We start from the raw sequence: 19,947 nt of genomic DNA on the forward strand, positions 1-19,947 counted from the left end.
GCAGACAAAATGGCCAAAGACACTACTTTCATCCCGACAGTCACATCCAGTCTCTTCATCAAGAGCGAAATATATCGCCAAGTTAACCAAAAAAGACGCACCAAGCTGGCTCTTGATTGGATAGATTACAACCATTATTACCTCAGAATCAACCCAACCCGTACCAATCCTCACTACCCTTCATCCATACCAACAAACATGATCACACCGAATAGCACACACCATACTCACACATGCTCATCTCCAAATGCCCCTTCTGTAATGCTTCAACAAGCGTTCTCCGTCTAATTGCTTTCTGCCCAGGACACGATGTCAAAAGACAACAAAATTTCGTTGGAACTGACCCCACCCCACTTCTCATGAACCCATCTGAAAAAAACAAAAGAACAATGTACGGATTCCTAAAAGACGTCGACCTACTCCGAAGGAAATAAAACCGTCGATACTTCCCGGACAGCTGATAGTCTCTGATGCTAGTGCTGCATGACTACTCCAGTTTATATAATAGTTAACATTGTATAAGCTTAATTAAAATAAAAATAAAAAGTTCAAGTGTGTTATTATAAACTGCAAACAATAACTAAAACTTAGTACGCACAAAATATTTATATTTAAACTCAAAAGTGTAGTTATGAAAATTCATAAAATCATTCCCCTATAGTTCGTCATGCAGCCAAATAATATGTATTTGAAGTGTCTTCGGATAACAATACTAATATTTCTGTCATATGAGTGGCCATAAAATGCCAGTTTATACAATAAAAATATATCTCGGGAGATAGTATCGAATGCAAATGAGAAGTAAAAAATAATGTAAAAGTTTTCATCTTTTTTCTTCCCTTTTTTGAAAAAAAAACACACAATTACGGCTTTTCGGAACGAGGTTGGAATTCACTTTTTTTTAATATTGTGTTGATTTGAATTTTGAAATTGATAATCCCCTATACAAAAAGCTTTCAGGTGCATATTTATAAAATTCGTAACTTATACGATCTAGGCCAGGGGTTTTATTGTTTTTTGATTCCCTTACCACAGATTTAAGCTCGTGCATTTCAAAAGACGCATCCAGAAACGGATCCAAGATGGCCGGCATGGTCCAATGTATAGGAAGCCCGACATCCTGGCGGAACAATAAAGATTTGAAATGATCGTAAAATTTAGAAATTAAAGGGCTATTTAAACTCTGGGCGAGGGCTTTTTTATTATTAGCGTTATGTTATTAGCGAGACGCCACTCAAGCTTCTCTGACTGCATAATTCGTTGTAAATAGTTCGGTAGTTTAAATAGTTTACTCTGTATGTTAATGTTACACAAATAGTATGAAGAATAAATGCATTAAGCATTAATAGCGAAACTCAAATTGAGTTGTTCTATAAAATACATTTTTCTAAATCGAGTTTTTAAAGCTGTTTTCTACAGCAATACGGGTAGAAGTATTTCTTTGCGATACAACCAAGTTGCCCTAAACATTATGAGGCGTTATTAACCAGCTTAATGGATAAGCGGAATCTCCAAAATGAAGAAATCTATTGGAAATAAACTTTGTGACTTCGCTACGGCTTTGTGTTTCCTATTAGTTTGCCCTAATCTTCCGTATTCGTTTATGGAGCTTTGATGCGAATATGCATGCAGTCAATAGCTCCAATAAAACCCGGTGTCTCCCACTCTTTTCCTCAAATTTCCTTTCCATATCCGCTGCTGTACCTTGCAGCCAATTTATATGATCCATGTAGAAGCATTGCTTACCACATGCCAAGCAGTTGGCTGATATACTCCAAATAGGTCGCCAAGCCGTCGAAACGTTGTAGTGTTGCTGATGGACCAATATGCATCAACACTTTTCTCCTTGGTGGAACTCTTACCCTCCTACCAGAGTTAGTTTTTGGTGGTACACTGCTTGCATATCTGACTGAAAAAGCTTAGGGTTAAATTACAACCATTTGGTTTGTGTACCGATGAAATATTCTACAATTGACCGCCGCAGTCTCATGAGTGATTTAATTTCATTATTTGAATATCCTTCTATTACGTCGCAAGAGTTTGAGTATTTAGTTGACTCTTCTCGTTCGGATTATTCTGAATCCGAATTGGAGCAGCCAATACACCTGCATTTCTGATCATGAGTATTTCTTCATTTTCAAAGTATTGGGAAACCTGACCTTACCAAATTTGGTCGCTCGCTATTTATTGTTGCGTTTGCAATCTGAATTGAGTTTAAATTTTTTAAATGCTCGATGTTTTCTTCACACCAATAAATTCTCGGTGAGTACTCGCTCATTAAGTGTCTTCAAACAAATGATTTTCTTGGCAGCTGTTTTCCAGTGCTGTCAACGCATGCGGCTAGCTAGCTTGATTTGGCAGCAAGCAATATTTTTTTCGCAAAGAATGAAATTCGTACCAATTTTTTGTGGTGAAAGAAAATCATACGAGACAAATTAATATCTAAACATATTGAATGGACAATGAGCGACAAAATTTGGTAAGAATAATCATAATCGGTAAATTATTCCTGCTTATACTTGGAAGCGCTGCCCTAATTATGGCGCTTGTGAGTTGAGGGCTAAACACGAAGTTGCTTGAAGATCGCTTTCGCATACACCTTCGAAATTTAAAAATGTAATGGTCTTCCAGCAAACGCCCGAATCGTGAGAATTGACTTACTCTATCGGAAAATTAACAATTTTTGCCTCGTACGTCAATCATCTTTATCACTTGTGAACTAGACTGCAGCTTGGATAATTAATTTTGTGCCACCTTTTACATAAATGTTCCTTGTACGCATGTTGTTATGCAATATAAATGTGTTGTGGCATTACGAGTATGTACAGTGGTCACACAATTTATTCGTACACTCACAGTTTATAAACAGATACACCTGATACGTAGCACGATGTATACAAACGAACAAAATTTTGAAAAATTTTGTACTATGTTGCGTTCCTTACGTGAAGTCAATATTTTTCGCCTTCCAGCTTGGTGGTGATTAGCTTCCAATTAACCAGTATTAACGTAATTAGCAATAACACTTTGCACCGTAGAATGCGATTTGCACATTTTTGGACGATTTCGCGCAGAGACCTGTTTTGCATGTACAATTTAAAAATAATTTTACGCATTTCTAATGGTAAATCCGCACTTCGTCCCATTTTGTCACTTTCAATCGATATATTACTAAATCAGCGAGAAAGACTAAAAAAAAAAAAACTATATTATTTCGTTTTCAGCAATATTAGTAAAAACACATATTTACTGTTACTTTTACAATCAATTCAATATCATGAACTGAAAGTGTAATATGTAATATTTTACAGCATTTTGCTACGTCTGCCTGCTTTCCTTGGAATCCCTCAGTGTGAGTTTAAATAACGGGAGTTTTGTTTGCGGCATTTCATCAGGAATGTAAGATTCTTACACTGACCCAAAAAAAATATATTGTCACAGCAAATATTTTGCCCCATGCTAAAGCTTTTTACGTACTATGCAGGGTGTACGAATAAATTGTGTGACGACTGTATATACACATGGCCTATAAAGTCTGCGTACTCCTTACAAATATTTTTAGATTGATTAAAACACAAAAAAAAAATTAAAAATTAAAAAATATATTGATAAAATATACTTATTCTTTCATTACATTCTTGGGTTACAAAATAAAAATATTCCTCACTTTATTGATTACATAACGGTAAATAATTGTAGCAACGTATAAATATAGCATTCAGAAAGTCAGAGTACAATTTTAAAACATATGGAAAAAGCATTACAAATAATATATGTTAAAATGTTCAAAGACCCCCATTTATCCATTGTCGATGCAATAAATTCTAACTAACCTACACCATAACTCCACCATCGCCGTGCTTGACTGTACCATCCAGATTTTGTTTCTCAAGAGCTGTTCCTGACTTGCGCCAATCCATTTGACGACCTCTTATCCCAAAAAATACGAAATTTACTTTCGTCTGAAAAATGACTTGTTTCCAATACTCGAGAGGCTTATTTAAATAATTATTAGCAAATTCAATATGCTTTCTTCTGATCACAAGTGAAATAAACGGCTTTCTTCGAGCGATCTACTATGATAGATAGCTTTATGTAGAACTATTCTGGCAGTTTTCGCACAAATACTTTTTTTTAAACATTACAATGCTTTCAATAATTTTTGATGACGTAATTCGAGGGTTGATCTTTGCTATATTAATTATGCTGCGCTCTTCTCGGACTGATAGTGTTCTTGGACGCCTCGTCCTGGGATTAGATGTTAAAATCCTGGTTTGCTTGTAATTGTTTTCTACGCGTCGAACAGGGGAAAACGCTCCCACATAGTATGAAGTAAATAAACTTCAACGTTACTTCATTAAAAGAATCCTCAAACTACCCGAGTTCACTCCGAATTATGCAATAACACCAGAAACTAATTTAGAAGATATCCACATTTATTCTTTAGAGCTACGCATAAAGTATATCTGGAAAGTCATTTATAAATACAATTGCAACAGACTCCCACACAAACTAACACAAGGCATCTTAAGTAAAAATGTGTTTTGGTTTAAGCATCTGAACGACATGGGAATGGAGTTCAGTCTGAAGTTTGAAGAAACCATCACCGCTATAGACTGGCAAGATCGCTGTGCGACACTTCTTACCAAAATCAAAGTAAAAGATGTCAACATGGGGAATCATATATTAAAGAAGATAGCTGACATTACGACAATTTTCAAAGCACGATGTGGTTTACTAAAGCTAAATGTAACTACGCATGGAAATGCTCAGAAAATATGCACTCTCTGCAATTTAAACGAGGAAGAAGATATGCAGCACTTCTTAGGAAGATGTCCGGTACTGAAGGAGATAAGAATGAGATACCTAAACGCAGCGAAATGAAGCAGAAGCAATAGATATACCTAATGGCCACAATTGGAAAAGACTAACTTGCTTTATATACTCAGCCTTACGCTATAGAGAATTTCTTGTTGCAGAGTTTAATTTTTGATTAATTTTTGAGCTGTGACAGACAACATTGTATTGTCACAAATTTATTATTTCTTTCTTTATGTATTTATGTATATATTTAAATGAATTATTGTATAAATTATTGAAATGTAAGATGCAATATTTTTAAATAAATAAAGAATTACTACTATATACTATATAAATATTCTTGGGTGTTTGGCCGAGCTCCTCCTCCTACTTGTGGAGTGCGTATTGATGTTGTTCAACAAATGGAGGGACTTACAGTTTTAAGCGGATTCCGAACGACAGATTGTTTTATGAAGAGCTTTTTCACGGCAGAAATACACGGAGGTTTGCCATTGCCTGCCGGGGGGCGACCGCTATTAGTACCGTTATATGTACTGCTTTCTACATGTACACCTATGGCATCAGCTTTTTTAGTGATGCCTTGGTTGCTTTTTGTTGCGTATCGAGAACATCAACGATACATGTTACTTTGTTCGAACACAAAGGAACAGGCGTTTTGGAAAACGCCCAAATTGTACGCAGACTTTCTGCTTGCTGTATTTATAAGTACATGTTACAATGAAGTGAGGAATCTTCTTATTTTCTTTTAATTTTGTAACTTAAATTTATATTGTGTTTCTAATCAATTTAACCCTTTTTAAGGCAGAGGCGATATATTTACCACCAACAAAAACTTTATTTATCTTTTTATGTAAGTTATCAAAGGAGTCCTAATTTGTTGCACTGGCAACTAAGGAGATCTGGTTTATTAATATATTATAAAAAAAAAATGACGTTTGTGTGACATATTTTTTCTTGGCGCCACTAGCTGTCAAAAATTGCGGTAATTTTGAAAGAAAATTTGTTACTCCGTGAATCTTCATATTTTTTATTTGAAACGAGGTCAGAAACTGTTTTTTTTATGTATTTATGTTTGTTCTACAAGTTGTTTGCTATACCGTACAAGTTACTATCATATTTAGATGTGAGAAGACTTTTTACTTGGTGGGAAAAATATTCCCGCTGCCCGTGGCATGTTATGTCCATTTGTTGAACTAGTTCCTTCTTTTCTCAGATTTTCATGAAAAATACCGCGTTATTTGAATGAAAATGATATTGAGCAGATGTTGGACATGCCCGATGATGGCTCAGAAGACGGATTTGAGTCTGATGAGGCAGAAGAGTTCAACGTGAATACAATACAACGGCACTACAATAGCACTATGTTCACAATTAGATAACACGCAGCCAGAAGAGCCTTTGATAGTACATTCATCATCACCCTTAGAACAAGAATTGACTGATGAATCTGAATGTGAAGATGAGTCATGGGGGAAGGTTTTCTGGACATCCAGGCCAGATCCCGATGCATTTGATAAGGTGACAATAAAACCTCGGTATTTATTGAATAGGAGAGCACGGCCAGTAGCGCATTTCAAAAAGTTTTTTAGTGATGAAGTTTTCGATTTGATTGTTACTCAGGCAAACTTGTATGCGGAGCAGCAAAATATAAAAAAATTGGCAGCCTGTTGACACACAGGAAATTAGTGCTTTTTTAGGCATTCTCATTATAATGAGTTATCATATTCTTCCACATATCGATTTATATTGGTCATCGGATCCTGGATTTCGTGTGAATGAAATAGCTGAAGTTATGCCAGTAAAACGCTTCAAGAAAATTTTAGACACTTTGCATTTGAACGGCAGAAACAAAAGCCTAAAGTTGAAAAAATGTGAATTCAAGTGGAGAACTAAACATGATGTAGCATTTACTGTGTGGCAAGATACTAAAGAGGTTTTATTGTTGACAACTGCGTTTCATCCTAAAGTGGAAGTTACAACTGTACAAAGAACGCAAAAAAATGGCGCCAGGGTAGCTGTAAGTTGTCCTATGGTTGTGAAAGAATACACCAAAAGAATGGGCGGTGTCGACCGTTTTGACCAAGTGAAGGGGACGTAAGCTGTCAGAAGGAGAAGTAAACGCTGGTGGTTGCGGATATTCTACTTCTTGGTGGACGCAAGCTTGACAAACTCTTTCATTTTATATTCCCTAACGTCGAGAGTAGAACAGCTTACCAACTTAGAATTTCGGGTGGCTGTTGCCAGAGGATTGATTAGTGGCTATAGCAGCAGAAAAAAAAGATCAATCTTGCCTACATATATCAAGAAATCACGCATAGCATGCCCAGAGGTATATAAAAAAACTGTAAATGCTGTACCTGAAGAACTGCGGTTTGTAAACGTAGGTGACCATATGCCAGCAGAGTTGGAAACTTACCGACGCTGTAAATTGCGCAGCACAAAGGTCAAAGATAAGCGTAGCAAAATAAAATGCAGCAAGTGTAATGTCCCTCTTTGCATCACGCCTTGTTTTGCACAATTTCATAGAAAATAATGTCTCAAATTCAGCTTGCATGTGGCTCTGTTGACGGGCAGTGGGAATATTTTTACCACCTATTTTTCCAAAACTTCCGAAATAATTAGTGCTTTTCTTTTAAGTTTATTTTTGTTATTTAAATAAAAACATGCCAAAAATATAAGCGCAAGTTATTTTATTACTCTGAATCCTTCTGCCTTATAAAGGGTTAAAAATATTTATAAGGAGTACGCAGATCTTATGAACTATATGTTTGTACATACATCTAAACATCCTTTACCATCATACATATGTACATGTGCAGAAACTTTCATGTTTTAAGTTTTATTTTTCCTTTTCTTAATTTTTGCAGATCCCTATCAGCTACTGAATGCCGCATCCCATCGGTTGGTTGCACAGGGCTCTGGACAGATCCAATTGTGGCAATTCTTACTTGAACTTCTTTCCGATTCGTCAAATGCAAAGTGCATAACATGGGAGGGCACCAATGGCGAGTTCAAGCTCATCGACCCTGATGAAGTTGCTAAGCGCTGGGGAGAACGAAAGGCAAAACCAAATATGAACTACGACAAACTCAGCAGAGCTTTAAGGTAAGAAAGAGTGAGCGAGAAAGTGTTTCTGCACCAACGCTTGTATGGTGGTGCGCACACGCTTGGAAATTAAACAAAACCAAAAGGCAGAGAAACAAAATGTGTTGGGCATATGAGGAGTGCGACTAGGGAGCGGTAAGATACGTTCGTAAACACTTAGCATGTACAAGTGTGGAGAGTGGATGCCACACATTCATACATATACAGATATGTATAGGTATATGTAAGACTTGTGAATTTTATAAAGGAAATTTATCGCATGCGAGTTTTTAGATCTTTGCAATTTCTCAAATTCCAAATATGTATGTACACACATATATAATACATTTACGTATATAATACCTATTAAAATTGTTCTTTGTAATATATATTAATAAATATGCCTTTTTTTCATTTCTCTTAGATATTACTATGATAAAAACATAATGACTAAGGTCCATGGGAAACGTTATGCGTACAAATTTGACTTTCATGGTTTGATGGCAGCATGTCAAGCGCAGGCACAGGGTTGTGATGCTACGACTAGTATGTTGAGTTCCTACAAACATCATCATCATCATCATTCACCCTCCATGGGGCTTCCGCATCATCATTATTCCAACCTCCAATCGGATCTCACCTCGGCCTCTTCATCATCGAGTATTGGCTTTCTATCGCCATCTACGGCATCTATACCTTCGCCAATTGGAATTTCGAGTTCACCCAACATTGGTTTGGGAAACCAAGCACATATTAATGCAACAAGTACAAATTTATTGCAGCAACAAGAATCAGCGTTAACTACAATCGTAAATCCAACATCCCCAACATCCTTATCATTGCAACCACCAGCGCTGGCACGTCTTTCCTCGACGGTGACTGAGAGCACAACCGAGAATAACAGCAATACTGTTAGTGGAAACAATAGTAATAACAGTAGTAGCACATCCGTTTTGGCGCGCCCGCCCCCATACTGGCCATATTCGCCTGGTTCTTTCGATCCTCGTCCACCACCTAATACATTTAATTAACTCGTAAAATTATGTATAAATTAATGTATATACTTAACAGTTGACTTAAGGCATATTTGTTATGCATTTAAAAGATGCAAGTTTCTACCTACCACCCGCAGCGTTATGTGATGAACCTTTCCCCGGTTAGGAAATAGGAAAATAATTGGTATGCATTTATGTGAACATGTATATACTTTTATATAAGCACACATGTTCAGGCATGTATTTACTCTCAAAACTGCGTAAAGGTATTAGAGAAATAATTACACATGCCCTGCATACACAATTTAAGTGTATGGCACCGGCACAGACGAAACTAGGTTTAATGTGGATAATCGCAATGCACAGTTAGAAACACACATTTATAAATATATACCACTACCAGAGGTAACTAATATAACACTAATTTATAGATAGTTGTATATATCTATAGCAGCACAAATAAATAATATGAACGTTGTTTGGGCTAGGAAGAATAAGCAAAAGTGAGTGGAATGCCAATAAGATAGAAGAAGTCTGCTCTGACCTCGCTCAAATGTTAAATTCTCTAAAAACAAAGTAGTGTTCTCGATCAGGTGAAATAGAATATGTCCGTAACAGTCAAGTTTCGGTCCGATCCCGTTTTAGTCACGATCAGTCGGAAAGAAATGTTTATTTGAGGGAGATCGAACTTGGAACGTTTGGTTGGCAGCGTGTATGCTATTCTTCTTCTTTACGTCTATTTCCCGTGCTAACCGGCGCCAGTTGTAAACACCAAGTGAAACCAAGTCCTTCTTCACCTGATGTTTCCATCGTTCCTCTTTCTCTGCTACCACCAGCATCGAATACTTTCAGCGCCAGAGCATTTGTATCCATTCGGACGGTATGACCCAGCCAACGTAGCCAATGGATGTCTATGTCGTCGTAAAGATCATACTGCTCATCATTCCAGCACCTGCGATACTCGCCATTGCTAACGTGCAAATGTCCAAAAATCTTGCGCAGAATCTTTCTCTCAAACACTCCTAGTGACGCCTCATCGGATGTTGTCATCGTCCACGCTTCTGCGTCATACGACAGGGCGAGCATGATTAGAGCCTTGTAAATTATTAGTTTACAGCTCAATTGCCTACATAGTCCACTGTAGCACTTGTTGGCAAGAGAGATTCTTCGTTGGATTTCAAGCCTGACATTTTTATCGGAGTTAATGTTGCTTCCTAGATAAACGAAATCTCTTACAACGAAAGAAATCATAACTGTCAACAGTGACCCACGATATGCGGGTACTGTCAACTGTTTGTTTCATAACAGGAGGTAATTCGTTTTGTCCTCATTCACCCATTCGCTATGCTTCTTTATCCAGTTCGGAAAAGTTAGAACTAACAGCGCGGTTGTTGAGGCCGATGATATCAATATCATCAACATACGTCAACGCTGACGTATGCTCCTATAAAAAACTTTGCCTGAGCAATTAAGTTCTGCAGCTCACACCGTCTTTTCCAGCACCAGTTTAAAGAAGTCACATGACAGCGAGTCAGACATCACGGCAATATAGCTTTGAAATCGAATAAAGGATGGTGTGAGTCGATTCTCCTTTCATGGGTATCTTCCAAGACTTGGCGTATTGTGCATTTTGGTTGGTGGTGGAGTTTCCAGATCCAATCAGTTGGTTGATGGTGGGCTTGAGCCTTTCACACAATACGTTCGCTAGAACCTTATACGCGATATTTAGAAACTAATCCCGCGGTACTTGGCACAGATTGCAGTATCACCATTCTTGCATATTGGGCAGAGCACACTCAAATTCCAATCGGCAGGCATCTGACCATATTTCGAATAGGAGCTGGTGCTGCACCTTATCAGCTTCTCCCCATGTTTGAATAGCTCAGCCAGCAGTCCGTCGGCACTCGCGGTTTTGTTGTTCTTTAGCGGCGTTATATCTATTCTCACCTCTGGTCGGGTAGCGGAACGATAGTCCCGTTCTCAACAATTGGGGTATCGAGATCTTCATATTATCTATGACATGCGCAATTGTCATTATTTAGCAGGTTTGAGAAGTGTTCCCTCCATAATTCAAGCATGCTCTGGTTGTCAATCACCAGATCACCGTTTTTGTTCCTACAGGAAACCGCCCCGGTCTTGAAACCTTCTGTAAGCCGCCGAACTTTCTGGTATAATTTTCGGACGTTTTTCCTGTTGGCCAGCATCTCAAGCTCTTCGCACCCACGTATTTCGGTATCTCGTTTCTTCCTTCTGTCAATACGTCTCTCTTCTTTTTTGAGATCCTAGTAGCGATCACACATGGCTCGCGTTGGTCTCCATCGCAGCGTGGCTCTATAGGTAGCATTCTTTCTTTTCGCGGCAGCATGACAATCCTCGTCGTACCAATTGTTTTTTCGGAGAAATATAACGAGAAATATGGTTCCATTGCTCGTGCATGCCGGATTTTAGGTAGTAGAGTAGAATGGGGTAAGATAGGTATGGGGGCACAATAGGTAGGTGGGGTTTTCGTCGCACTGTTTTTGCAGAGGTCACTCGTCTTATGTGAATTGAATACGTGGTGGGGAACAACGTTTGCGACTGTCATTTCGGCCGTCACCATTCATTAGTTATCCTAGTTCTGGCGTCGTTTAGTTTTTTGTGAGCTTTTCTCCGACATAGCATTTTTTTTATTCTACGGTGCAGTGCATTTAATGTATGTAAATATTTGTCAGGTGAGTTTTATTTTACGTAGAAAATAATGCTGAACACGAATAATGTGTTAGTTTTTTGATATTATTGTTTTAAAAAAAAATATCGACACTAACATAAAACATGTGCTTGGGGGCCCTATAGGTCAGCCGTCTGGGGGCATTATAGGTCACTACTTTTAATTGAATAAAATAAATTTTAATTGTTTTTTCAGCAAAATGGTGCGTAATTATGTGCGAAAAACGCCGAAACGAAATGAAGAGGATGTAAAAAACGCAATCGCGGCAGTCCGAGATGGCGCTAGTGTTCGATCAGCCTCTAAACAATTTAAAATTCCGTTCGAAACATTACGTGCTCGCGTGATGAATTAAAGAAAAAATCCTAACTTTTATAACATGTGCAGTGTTCATACTCTATAAATAAAAGTTAAAACGTTAATTTCCAAGCCATGTACATTGTTCTTTTCCTCTCACACATAGTGACCTATCGTGCCCCCCGATTTTGAAAATATCGAAAAAAAGTACCTTTGTCTTATTGAATGCAGCTTCCAAAAAATATTTAGCCAAACATAAGTCAGTATAACCAAAATGTTAGCAGATAAATAACCTTTCAAAATCTTGCTTATTTTTCAAAATCAATGCAAAAACACCGTAGCAAGAGCTCTCCAAAAAAAAATGACCTATCTTACCCCATTCTACTCTACTCTCCGAGAGCAGGAGTGAGTGTCGAGTGGCGAATTTTCTGGTTGTCTGTTGCGATTGTAGCTTTCCGATGACGAACATTCTTTGTGTAGTTAGATGTACGTTTTTTGCTGCACAAAGGCGTGTGCGTCGTTTGGCTGCAACAAGATAGTCGATGTCGAGTCCTCGGCTCCTACGTACATTTAAAACACTAGAAGCGTGTCTTCCATCTATCATAACATGATCGATTCGGTTTCGCGTTTTTCAATCAAGAAACAGCCACGTAGCTTGGTGTATTTTTTTATGCTGGAATTTGGTGCTGCAGACTACCATATTTCGAGCCACGGCGAAGTCGATCAGATTCTGTCAGTTGCTGGATTTTTCGTTGTGAAACAGAGTTTTCCGACAGTGGGACCAAAAATTCCCTCCGTGCCGACCCTGACACTGAAGTCGCCAAGCACGATTTTTATGTCGTGATGGGGGCAGCGGTTATACATAGAAGGAATATTTGATAGGATCGTCCTTCTCTTCCATCAGGGCGTGGGCGAAAATGAGCGAGATGTTGAAAACTGTCGCTTTGATGCGGATTAATGCGAGACGCTCGTCCACCGGAAGAAGACAGTACTGAACGACAGTACTTGGCGATGAAGTCTCTCTCCCACTATAAGTCCAACACCGAATTTACGCTTTTTACATGACAGCTGTAGGAGAGGTCGCAAGGTCCAATTCTCTTCTTGCCTTGCCCAATCCATCGCATCTCTCGAATGGCAGTGATGCCAGCCTTTACTCTCACGAGGACATCAACCAGTCGGGCAGAGGCACCTTCCTCATTAAGGAACCGGACATTTCAGTTGCATGCCCTCAAATCATAGTTCTTAGTTCGTTTGCAGGGGTCGTCATCAGAATAAGACGTCCTCATCCGAGCTTTTGTTGTCGTTTTCATTGGGGAAGAATTTTTACGTGGCGGGTCCTAAACCCAGCACACAACCAGATATTCTGGGATGCTTCGCCTTCTCACATTAGCTCGCCCTCTCTCTGAAATTGTTAGCTGCTTTGACCGTACACAGAGGAATCGTCCAATCCACTCCCAAGTGAATGTCAATTAGGACTTTCCCCACTTGTGTGGACTTCTCCAATCTCATCGGTATTATCGTATTATAAAACTGAATCCTGAACTGAGTCTTATCATATAATGCAATCAGCACAACATCTTACTGGACCGAGAACGAACTATAATCGGCACTATGGACCAATTTGTTGATGCCGTTCCCCAAAAATCGCCTGATCTGGTGTCAAAGAAGTTGTTGAGCCAGTTTTTAACAACCTCTTTGTTATCGAAGGCAACGGAAGGAGCGAAAAAGATGGTAATCGGTTGGTACAAGGCCCGGAGAATACGGCGGATGCTGAAGGATCTCCCATTCGAGCTTTTGGAATGCGGCTTTGACGACTTGTGCAAGATGGGGCTCCGCGTTGTCGTGAAGGAGTATGGTTTGACCAAGTCGATCAGGTCTTTTCAGTCGAATAGCCTCATTGACGTGGTATAGCTCACCAATGTAGAGCTTCTTGTTAACCGTGTCGAGCAGATCCGGCTTGACTCTCGGCTTTGGCGTATCTCCTGGAGTCACCCACTTCTTTCTTTGTTTCATATTGATTATAAGCATCATTTCTCATCTCCCGTGATAATTCGTTACAAAAAGCGCTGTTTTTGACCGCTTGTTGCTCGATGGTGGGCGAGATGCTGAGAAGCAATTTGAAGGCGACTTTTTTAATTTTTTTCGTTGAGCTCGTGAGGCACCCACCCTCCCAATTTTTTGGTAAATCCATTGAATAAAGAAGATTGTATAATGGAGATAATATAAATATATTTCTCAAATTTTTAATATGTTTATTACAAGCCTCTTAGTTAAAACCAGTTGCACAAAATGTATCTATCATACTTATGTTGAAAACAGTGACCGACGTAAACGCAGTCCCCTGTCAGCTGTTACGATCAAACTAATGAGAACCCCATGTAAATGAAAAATTACTTCCTTCCGTATCGTGCAGGATTTTTGGAAATTCCCGTAGTACCCTGTCAGCTGATTGGTCTCTCACCACACAGTGTTGCCAAGCAGTACATTTCGAAATCATTTACAAAAACAAATACACACAAACCGATGTATTGTGTAAATATGTAACTAAAAGAACGCAGTTGCTCCCTACGGGATGAGTTTTACTCCATTTTGTGTTCGTTAGGGGCAGCGGTAAGAGACTACGTACGTCGGTCACTGTTTTCAGCATTATATGTACATACATTCAGAGGGTGCGTTGCCGCTATTATTCGGTGGTCGAAGTCTCTTAAACTTTGTACGTACATTTTTTCTACACATTTGCAAAGAAAGTGAGAAGCAAAGTTTTGTATATCATTTTAAATAAAGTAACATGAATAATCTCATTTCCATTTATTAAATTTCCGATCTCGCGTTACCAGAACTGAAAAAATTTGCTAATTATCACCACGGTAAATCGGTACGAATATATTCGGTAATATTTGTTGTTACATATTAAAAACTTGAATGTTAACGGAACTGGTCAAAATATTGTAATAGTAAGAAAAGAACTAGTTGTACATATGAACCCCTTTACGCGAAATTATCGTAGAGCGTTGTTTCCACTTTTCTGTGTTTTTGCTTACAAATTTAAAAATCAAACTTTACATGTGTTTAGATAATTAACTGATATACTAAAAAACCTAAACTCACAGTTTTCCCGTTGAAGAAGTTTGTATTTGTCCGGTGCAAACCCGATTTTTTAGCACGAAAATTTCGCTCACAACTTTTATTATAAGTGTGTTAGCAGAAAATGGCACTTACTTGTGATCTTAAATCTTAGTGAAATTAATTGAAAAAATAAGCATTCAGTATAAAGGTTTTATTCCATATTTTTTATAATTTTAAGATGCATAAAATAAAATTAAGCAGAAGAAATGAGTAACAATTTGTTATCAATTTAAAAACTATTATTTAAATATAAATAATTTAGTCTTTGTCGTATCTTTCAATTATCGAGGCTTTTACTATTGAAGAATGTTTTAAATATAAATACTCATTGTGATATTTTGATGAACACTTATTTTTAAGCAAAAGGCTACGTCCTACTTCTACTTCTCATTTGAAAAAGAAATATGTAGTAAACTCAACTATTATGAACAAAATATTTTTATATGGCCCATACGATAATTTCAACCATTAGAAAATATATATATAACTATAAGGATTTCTGCTATTATAATTAAACAGGGGATGCGTTGTGGAATGTAGAATAAATTTGCATCAAAAAGTCAATTTGTAAAAAATGCCACGTACGATAATTCGCGCAAAGCGGTCGTATGTTAAAAATAGTTTTAGGAGTAACAGTTATTTATTTAAATTCTTGTGTATTAGTACATTTTTTAGCTTAGTACGTATTAGTACAATAAATGACAAAATGTCGAATTGCTTCGTACTTAAGTTTTTATTAGTAATTTTAATTAATAAATATGTTCCGTTTTGAAGATATTTCGATGTAATACATACATAAAAATAAATTTGTTAAAATTCCTAAAAATATAAAAATAGAAATTTAATCCATTTGCATTAGTCAAAGACGGTTTTTGATTCCGGCGCAGATTCGAGGGATTTACTGCTGTGTTTGGGAGTTGAAACTTTAAATATTGATGGAGATGGGTTTTTATATAAATCAGTAGTTGAATGTGAAAAAGTTTTTTTTTAATTATTTTTGTAAATAAGCTTTTTTATAGCCTTAAATTTCTGAGCTCAAAACCAGTTTACCAATAAAACAAAAACTTAAATTATTTTTATTAATTATTTGTCGGCATTTCAACCTCAATTAGAAATAATCTTTAGAAATTCTTGATTGTGTCTCGTCGATTAATTATACATAAGAACATTATAATTTAACAAAAAGAAGACAGCTCCACAACAAAAAATCATACATAACATAGTTGTGTTTCTGGTAGTGAAGCAAAGTCTGTTTAATTAAGTTTAAGCATTGATTACTTACTAAATGGTTTAAGTAAAGATAAATTACATTGAGATATGATAATTCTGGATCGCTTGTGTTAGTAAACAAAGAGAAACTATGTTATTAAGTATAATGCTGTCCATACTCACCAACGTATCGTATCTCAATCTCTACGGGCAATGGAGTAGAATACCCAAAATTGAGCAAAATTTTATCCCGTAGACAACAGTTGTTCTGATGGGAGGCAACAAAATTTGTTACTTATTTTTTGATTTATGTGAACTTATATATTAGTTTCTATAAAAAAAACAAGGACAAAGAAAGTTCAGAGAGTATAAAGTTCGGTCATTAAAAAGGAATTGGGGTGCAAGTGGTTATCAAATCCAAGTGTTCCGCCAAATGAAAACATTGGAGCCTGATGAATTGTTTTCACACACAAGGATGTCCCGGCCTGTATATGAGCTGCTTTTAAAATTAGTAAACAGTTCCTTGAGGAAGCCAAAACAGCGGATTGGTCCTGAGGAAGGACTATCTTCAGTTTTGCTGTAAGTAAATTGAGAAAGCGAGGCTTCAAGTCGATTAATATTTGTTTCATATTGGTTGTTTAGATATTTGTCCCATGGTGTATCTGTGAAGAGCATTGCATGGAGTTATAAATTAGGTTAAACGACTATGCGCAAAATAATACAGGAAACTTGAAGATATCTGGCGGCTACTTCCTCCAGTTTAAGTTAGCGAACTTACAGAATGCCAGTACAAGGATATTGCAAAGGATTTTTTTGATATGTGGAATACTCCAAATTGTATTGGTGCAATCGATGGCAAACATGTTGCAATTAAGTGTCCAGACAATTCAAGTTCGATCTATTACAATTACAAAAACTTCTTTAGCATCGGTCTGATTGCCGTTTGTATACGTCAAGTATACTTTCACTGCAGTAAGCATCGGGAGTTGAGGTAGTCAGAGTGATGGAGGTAATAAAATGTAAATATAATAAGTTGTTTCACCTAATACATATATTTGACAGGTATTTTCAACTTTCACCATTTGGACAGAACATGATGCAAAATACTTTGTCATTACCGCCCCCCGCACCTTATATTTGGAATCACCCCAACCATTACCACATTATTTCGATGGCGCTGCTGCATTCCCATTGAGAACAAACTTGATGCGTCCATATCCCGGTTCTAACTTACCAAGCGGATTTTTAATTACCGCCTTTCAAGAGCACGTAGGGCAATAGAGAACAGTTTTGGAATATTAACGGCGCGATGGAGAATTCTTCGCACGACGATTGAATGCGACCCAAAAAATTGCGAAAAAATAGTGCTAGCCTGCATTGTTTTACACAATTTTATAATTTTAAACGATAACAATTGTTGCTATTGCCCTGAAAATTATGTTGAACGACAAGAAGCAGGCAACATCGTTCATAGTGGGGATTAACGACGCGAAATAAATAATGAGCCTTCTTTACCATGTACATATGTGGCCTACAATTCGGAGAGCCCCAACAAATGCATTTAATATCTGAGATACTTAGGCTTGCTGATTATTTCATTAATGAAGGAGCCTTACCACACCAAGGTGGCATAGTCCTTTCCATTGGCGAACGCTACATATAAAATTCAAACACATGTGAAATGAAACATATATGTACCTACATTATTGTTGCTAATATATGTAGTAAATCGAAGCTATGTAAATATCCATTGAAACATGTTATTAAAATGTTGATTTCAAGTAACAATGAATCTCCCACCCAGGCTATAATAATACTAAGTGTCCATAGACAGATGTACTCTTTATGAGTCTACGGACTTGCTCAATGGTATAGTGTTTTTTTCCTGAAACCGAATTGGTGATTTGAGATTATATTTCGGTCTTCTTTGAAGGGTGAAGGGTGGGCAGCTTCTTTGACTACTTGAACAAATCGAATAGCAGAAGCGACAGCCAGCCATGACAACACACTTTGAAAAAATAAAAATAAAAATAAAAAACACAGGGGCAAGTAGTAACTTGTGCTGCATGGGAAATAACAGCAAGTTACTTTTTAGCAATAAAATCAAACGAATATACCACCTATTTACACACATATGTATTGGCTATAATATAAAGTAAATTTAAAATTTGTGTATCTATACTAATATTATAAAGAGGAAAACTTTGTTTGTTTGTTTGTTTGTTTGTTTGGTTGTAATGAATAGGCTCAAAAACTACTGGACCGATTTTAAAAATTCTTTCAGCATTCGAAAGCTACATCATCCACGAGTAACATGGATTATATTTTATTTTGGAAATAGGGCTCGAGATATAGGTCAAAACGTGGACCCGGGTAACCTTCGGATGTGTATGTACAATATGGGTATCAAATGGAAGCTGTTGGTGAATGCTTTAGTCCAGAGTATTTTTCATGCCGCTCCGTGACTAGGGTCTCGAGATAGAGACCAAAACGTGGACCCTAGAATGTGTTTGTACAATATGGATATCAAATTGAAGCTGTTGGTGAATGCTTTAGTATAGAGTATTTTTCATGCCGCTCCGTGACTTTGGTCTCGAGATATAGGTCAAAACGTGGACCCGGGTAACCTTTGGTTGTGTATGTACAATATGGGTATGAAATGAAAGCTGTTGATAAGTGCTTTAATACGGGGTAATTTTCATACCTATTGATGACTAGGGTCTCGAAATATATGCCAAAACGTTAACCCGCCGTGTCTTTGCACCGAATTAAACCAAACTTACGCACATTGTTAAGTAAGTATTGAAAATGGGTTTCGTAAAGTTTGGTTGTAATTCGGGGCACTGGCAACGGGTACAGAGTTCTTTTGAACCAGCCATAATGTCGCTTACTTTTTTAACGCTTGGGGAACTGAACTGTCAAATTGACAGTGTGAGTTACAATGTGTCAATATTTCTTTCTGATTTGGATGCCATAAGGAAAAAACGTAGGTGCAACATGTAAAAATTGTTTGTGAATTTTTTTGGAGTGGATTTTGGAACAGTGAATAATTTCTTACGAAATTTGAGAATTTAATGTGAAATCCGAATGAAATTATGTGTTCGTGGAAAAAAAATTTTTTTTCGTTTTTTTTTTTTTTTGAAAAATATAAATGGATAATGGTTAAAAAAGCTCCAATGCTTAATAAAACATATAAATTGAAACGAAAAATTCATGGATGATCAGGAAAAAAGACGATTGTTTATTCATATGCGTTGATTTGAAATTTAAAAGCAATCTTCTTTTTTCCTGATTTTCAATTTATATTTTATATTTACTCAAAAACAAATAGAAAAACAAAAAATATTGTTTATGCCAAAGCGCTTGAATAAAGAATAAAGAAATAAATAATATGAAAATCATATATTTTCTGTTCTAAACCATATCTATTCTATTTTAGTGTGCCCAGCGAAGGGGGCCGGGTTTGCTAGTATGCATATATAATATTGTATCCCTTAGGTTCTACTCTTTTATTTTTGACTACGACTAAGCGTACTAATATTTTAACATTCAAACATTATTTTTAAGCATCACCGGTTATGTTAATAATTCAATAAAGCTTAGCTTCCATTTTTCGAGATACCTAGATTAGATAAGATTAGATTTGTGGGGGGCTGGACAAGTCCAAGCACTCAGTCAGCAGACCATTGTACTAAACCCGTATAGATCCAG

The 19,947-nt window shown here is 37.0% G+C and overlaps 1 protein-coding gene across 2 annotated transcripts in view; it reads left to right on the forward strand.

The window, feature by feature from the left end:
* LOC128863571 (DNA-binding protein D-ETS-6-like) overlaps nt 1–15,980 on the forward strand; it is a 33,501-nt gene extending 17,521 nt beyond the window's left edge. For both annotated transcript variants that reach the window (XM_054102794.1, XM_054102795.1), the window contains 2 exons: nt 7,689–7,926; nt 8,330–15,980. In XM_054102794.1, the coding sequence (XP_053958769.1) occupies nt 7,689–7,926; nt 8,330–8,936 (845 nt within the window). In that variant the 3' untranslated portion in view covers nt 8,937–15,980. The remainder of the gene's footprint in view (nt 1–7,688; nt 7,927–8,329) is intronic.
* Nucleotides 15,981–19,947: the final 3,967 nt, after the last annotated feature.

Source organism: Anastrepha ludens, chromosome 5 (assembly GCF_028408465.1).
Source record: "Anastrepha ludens isolate Willacy chromosome 5, idAnaLude1.1, whole genome shotgun sequence".
Taxonomy (NCBI): Eukaryota; Metazoa; Arthropoda; class Insecta; order Diptera; family Tephritidae; genus Anastrepha; species Anastrepha ludens.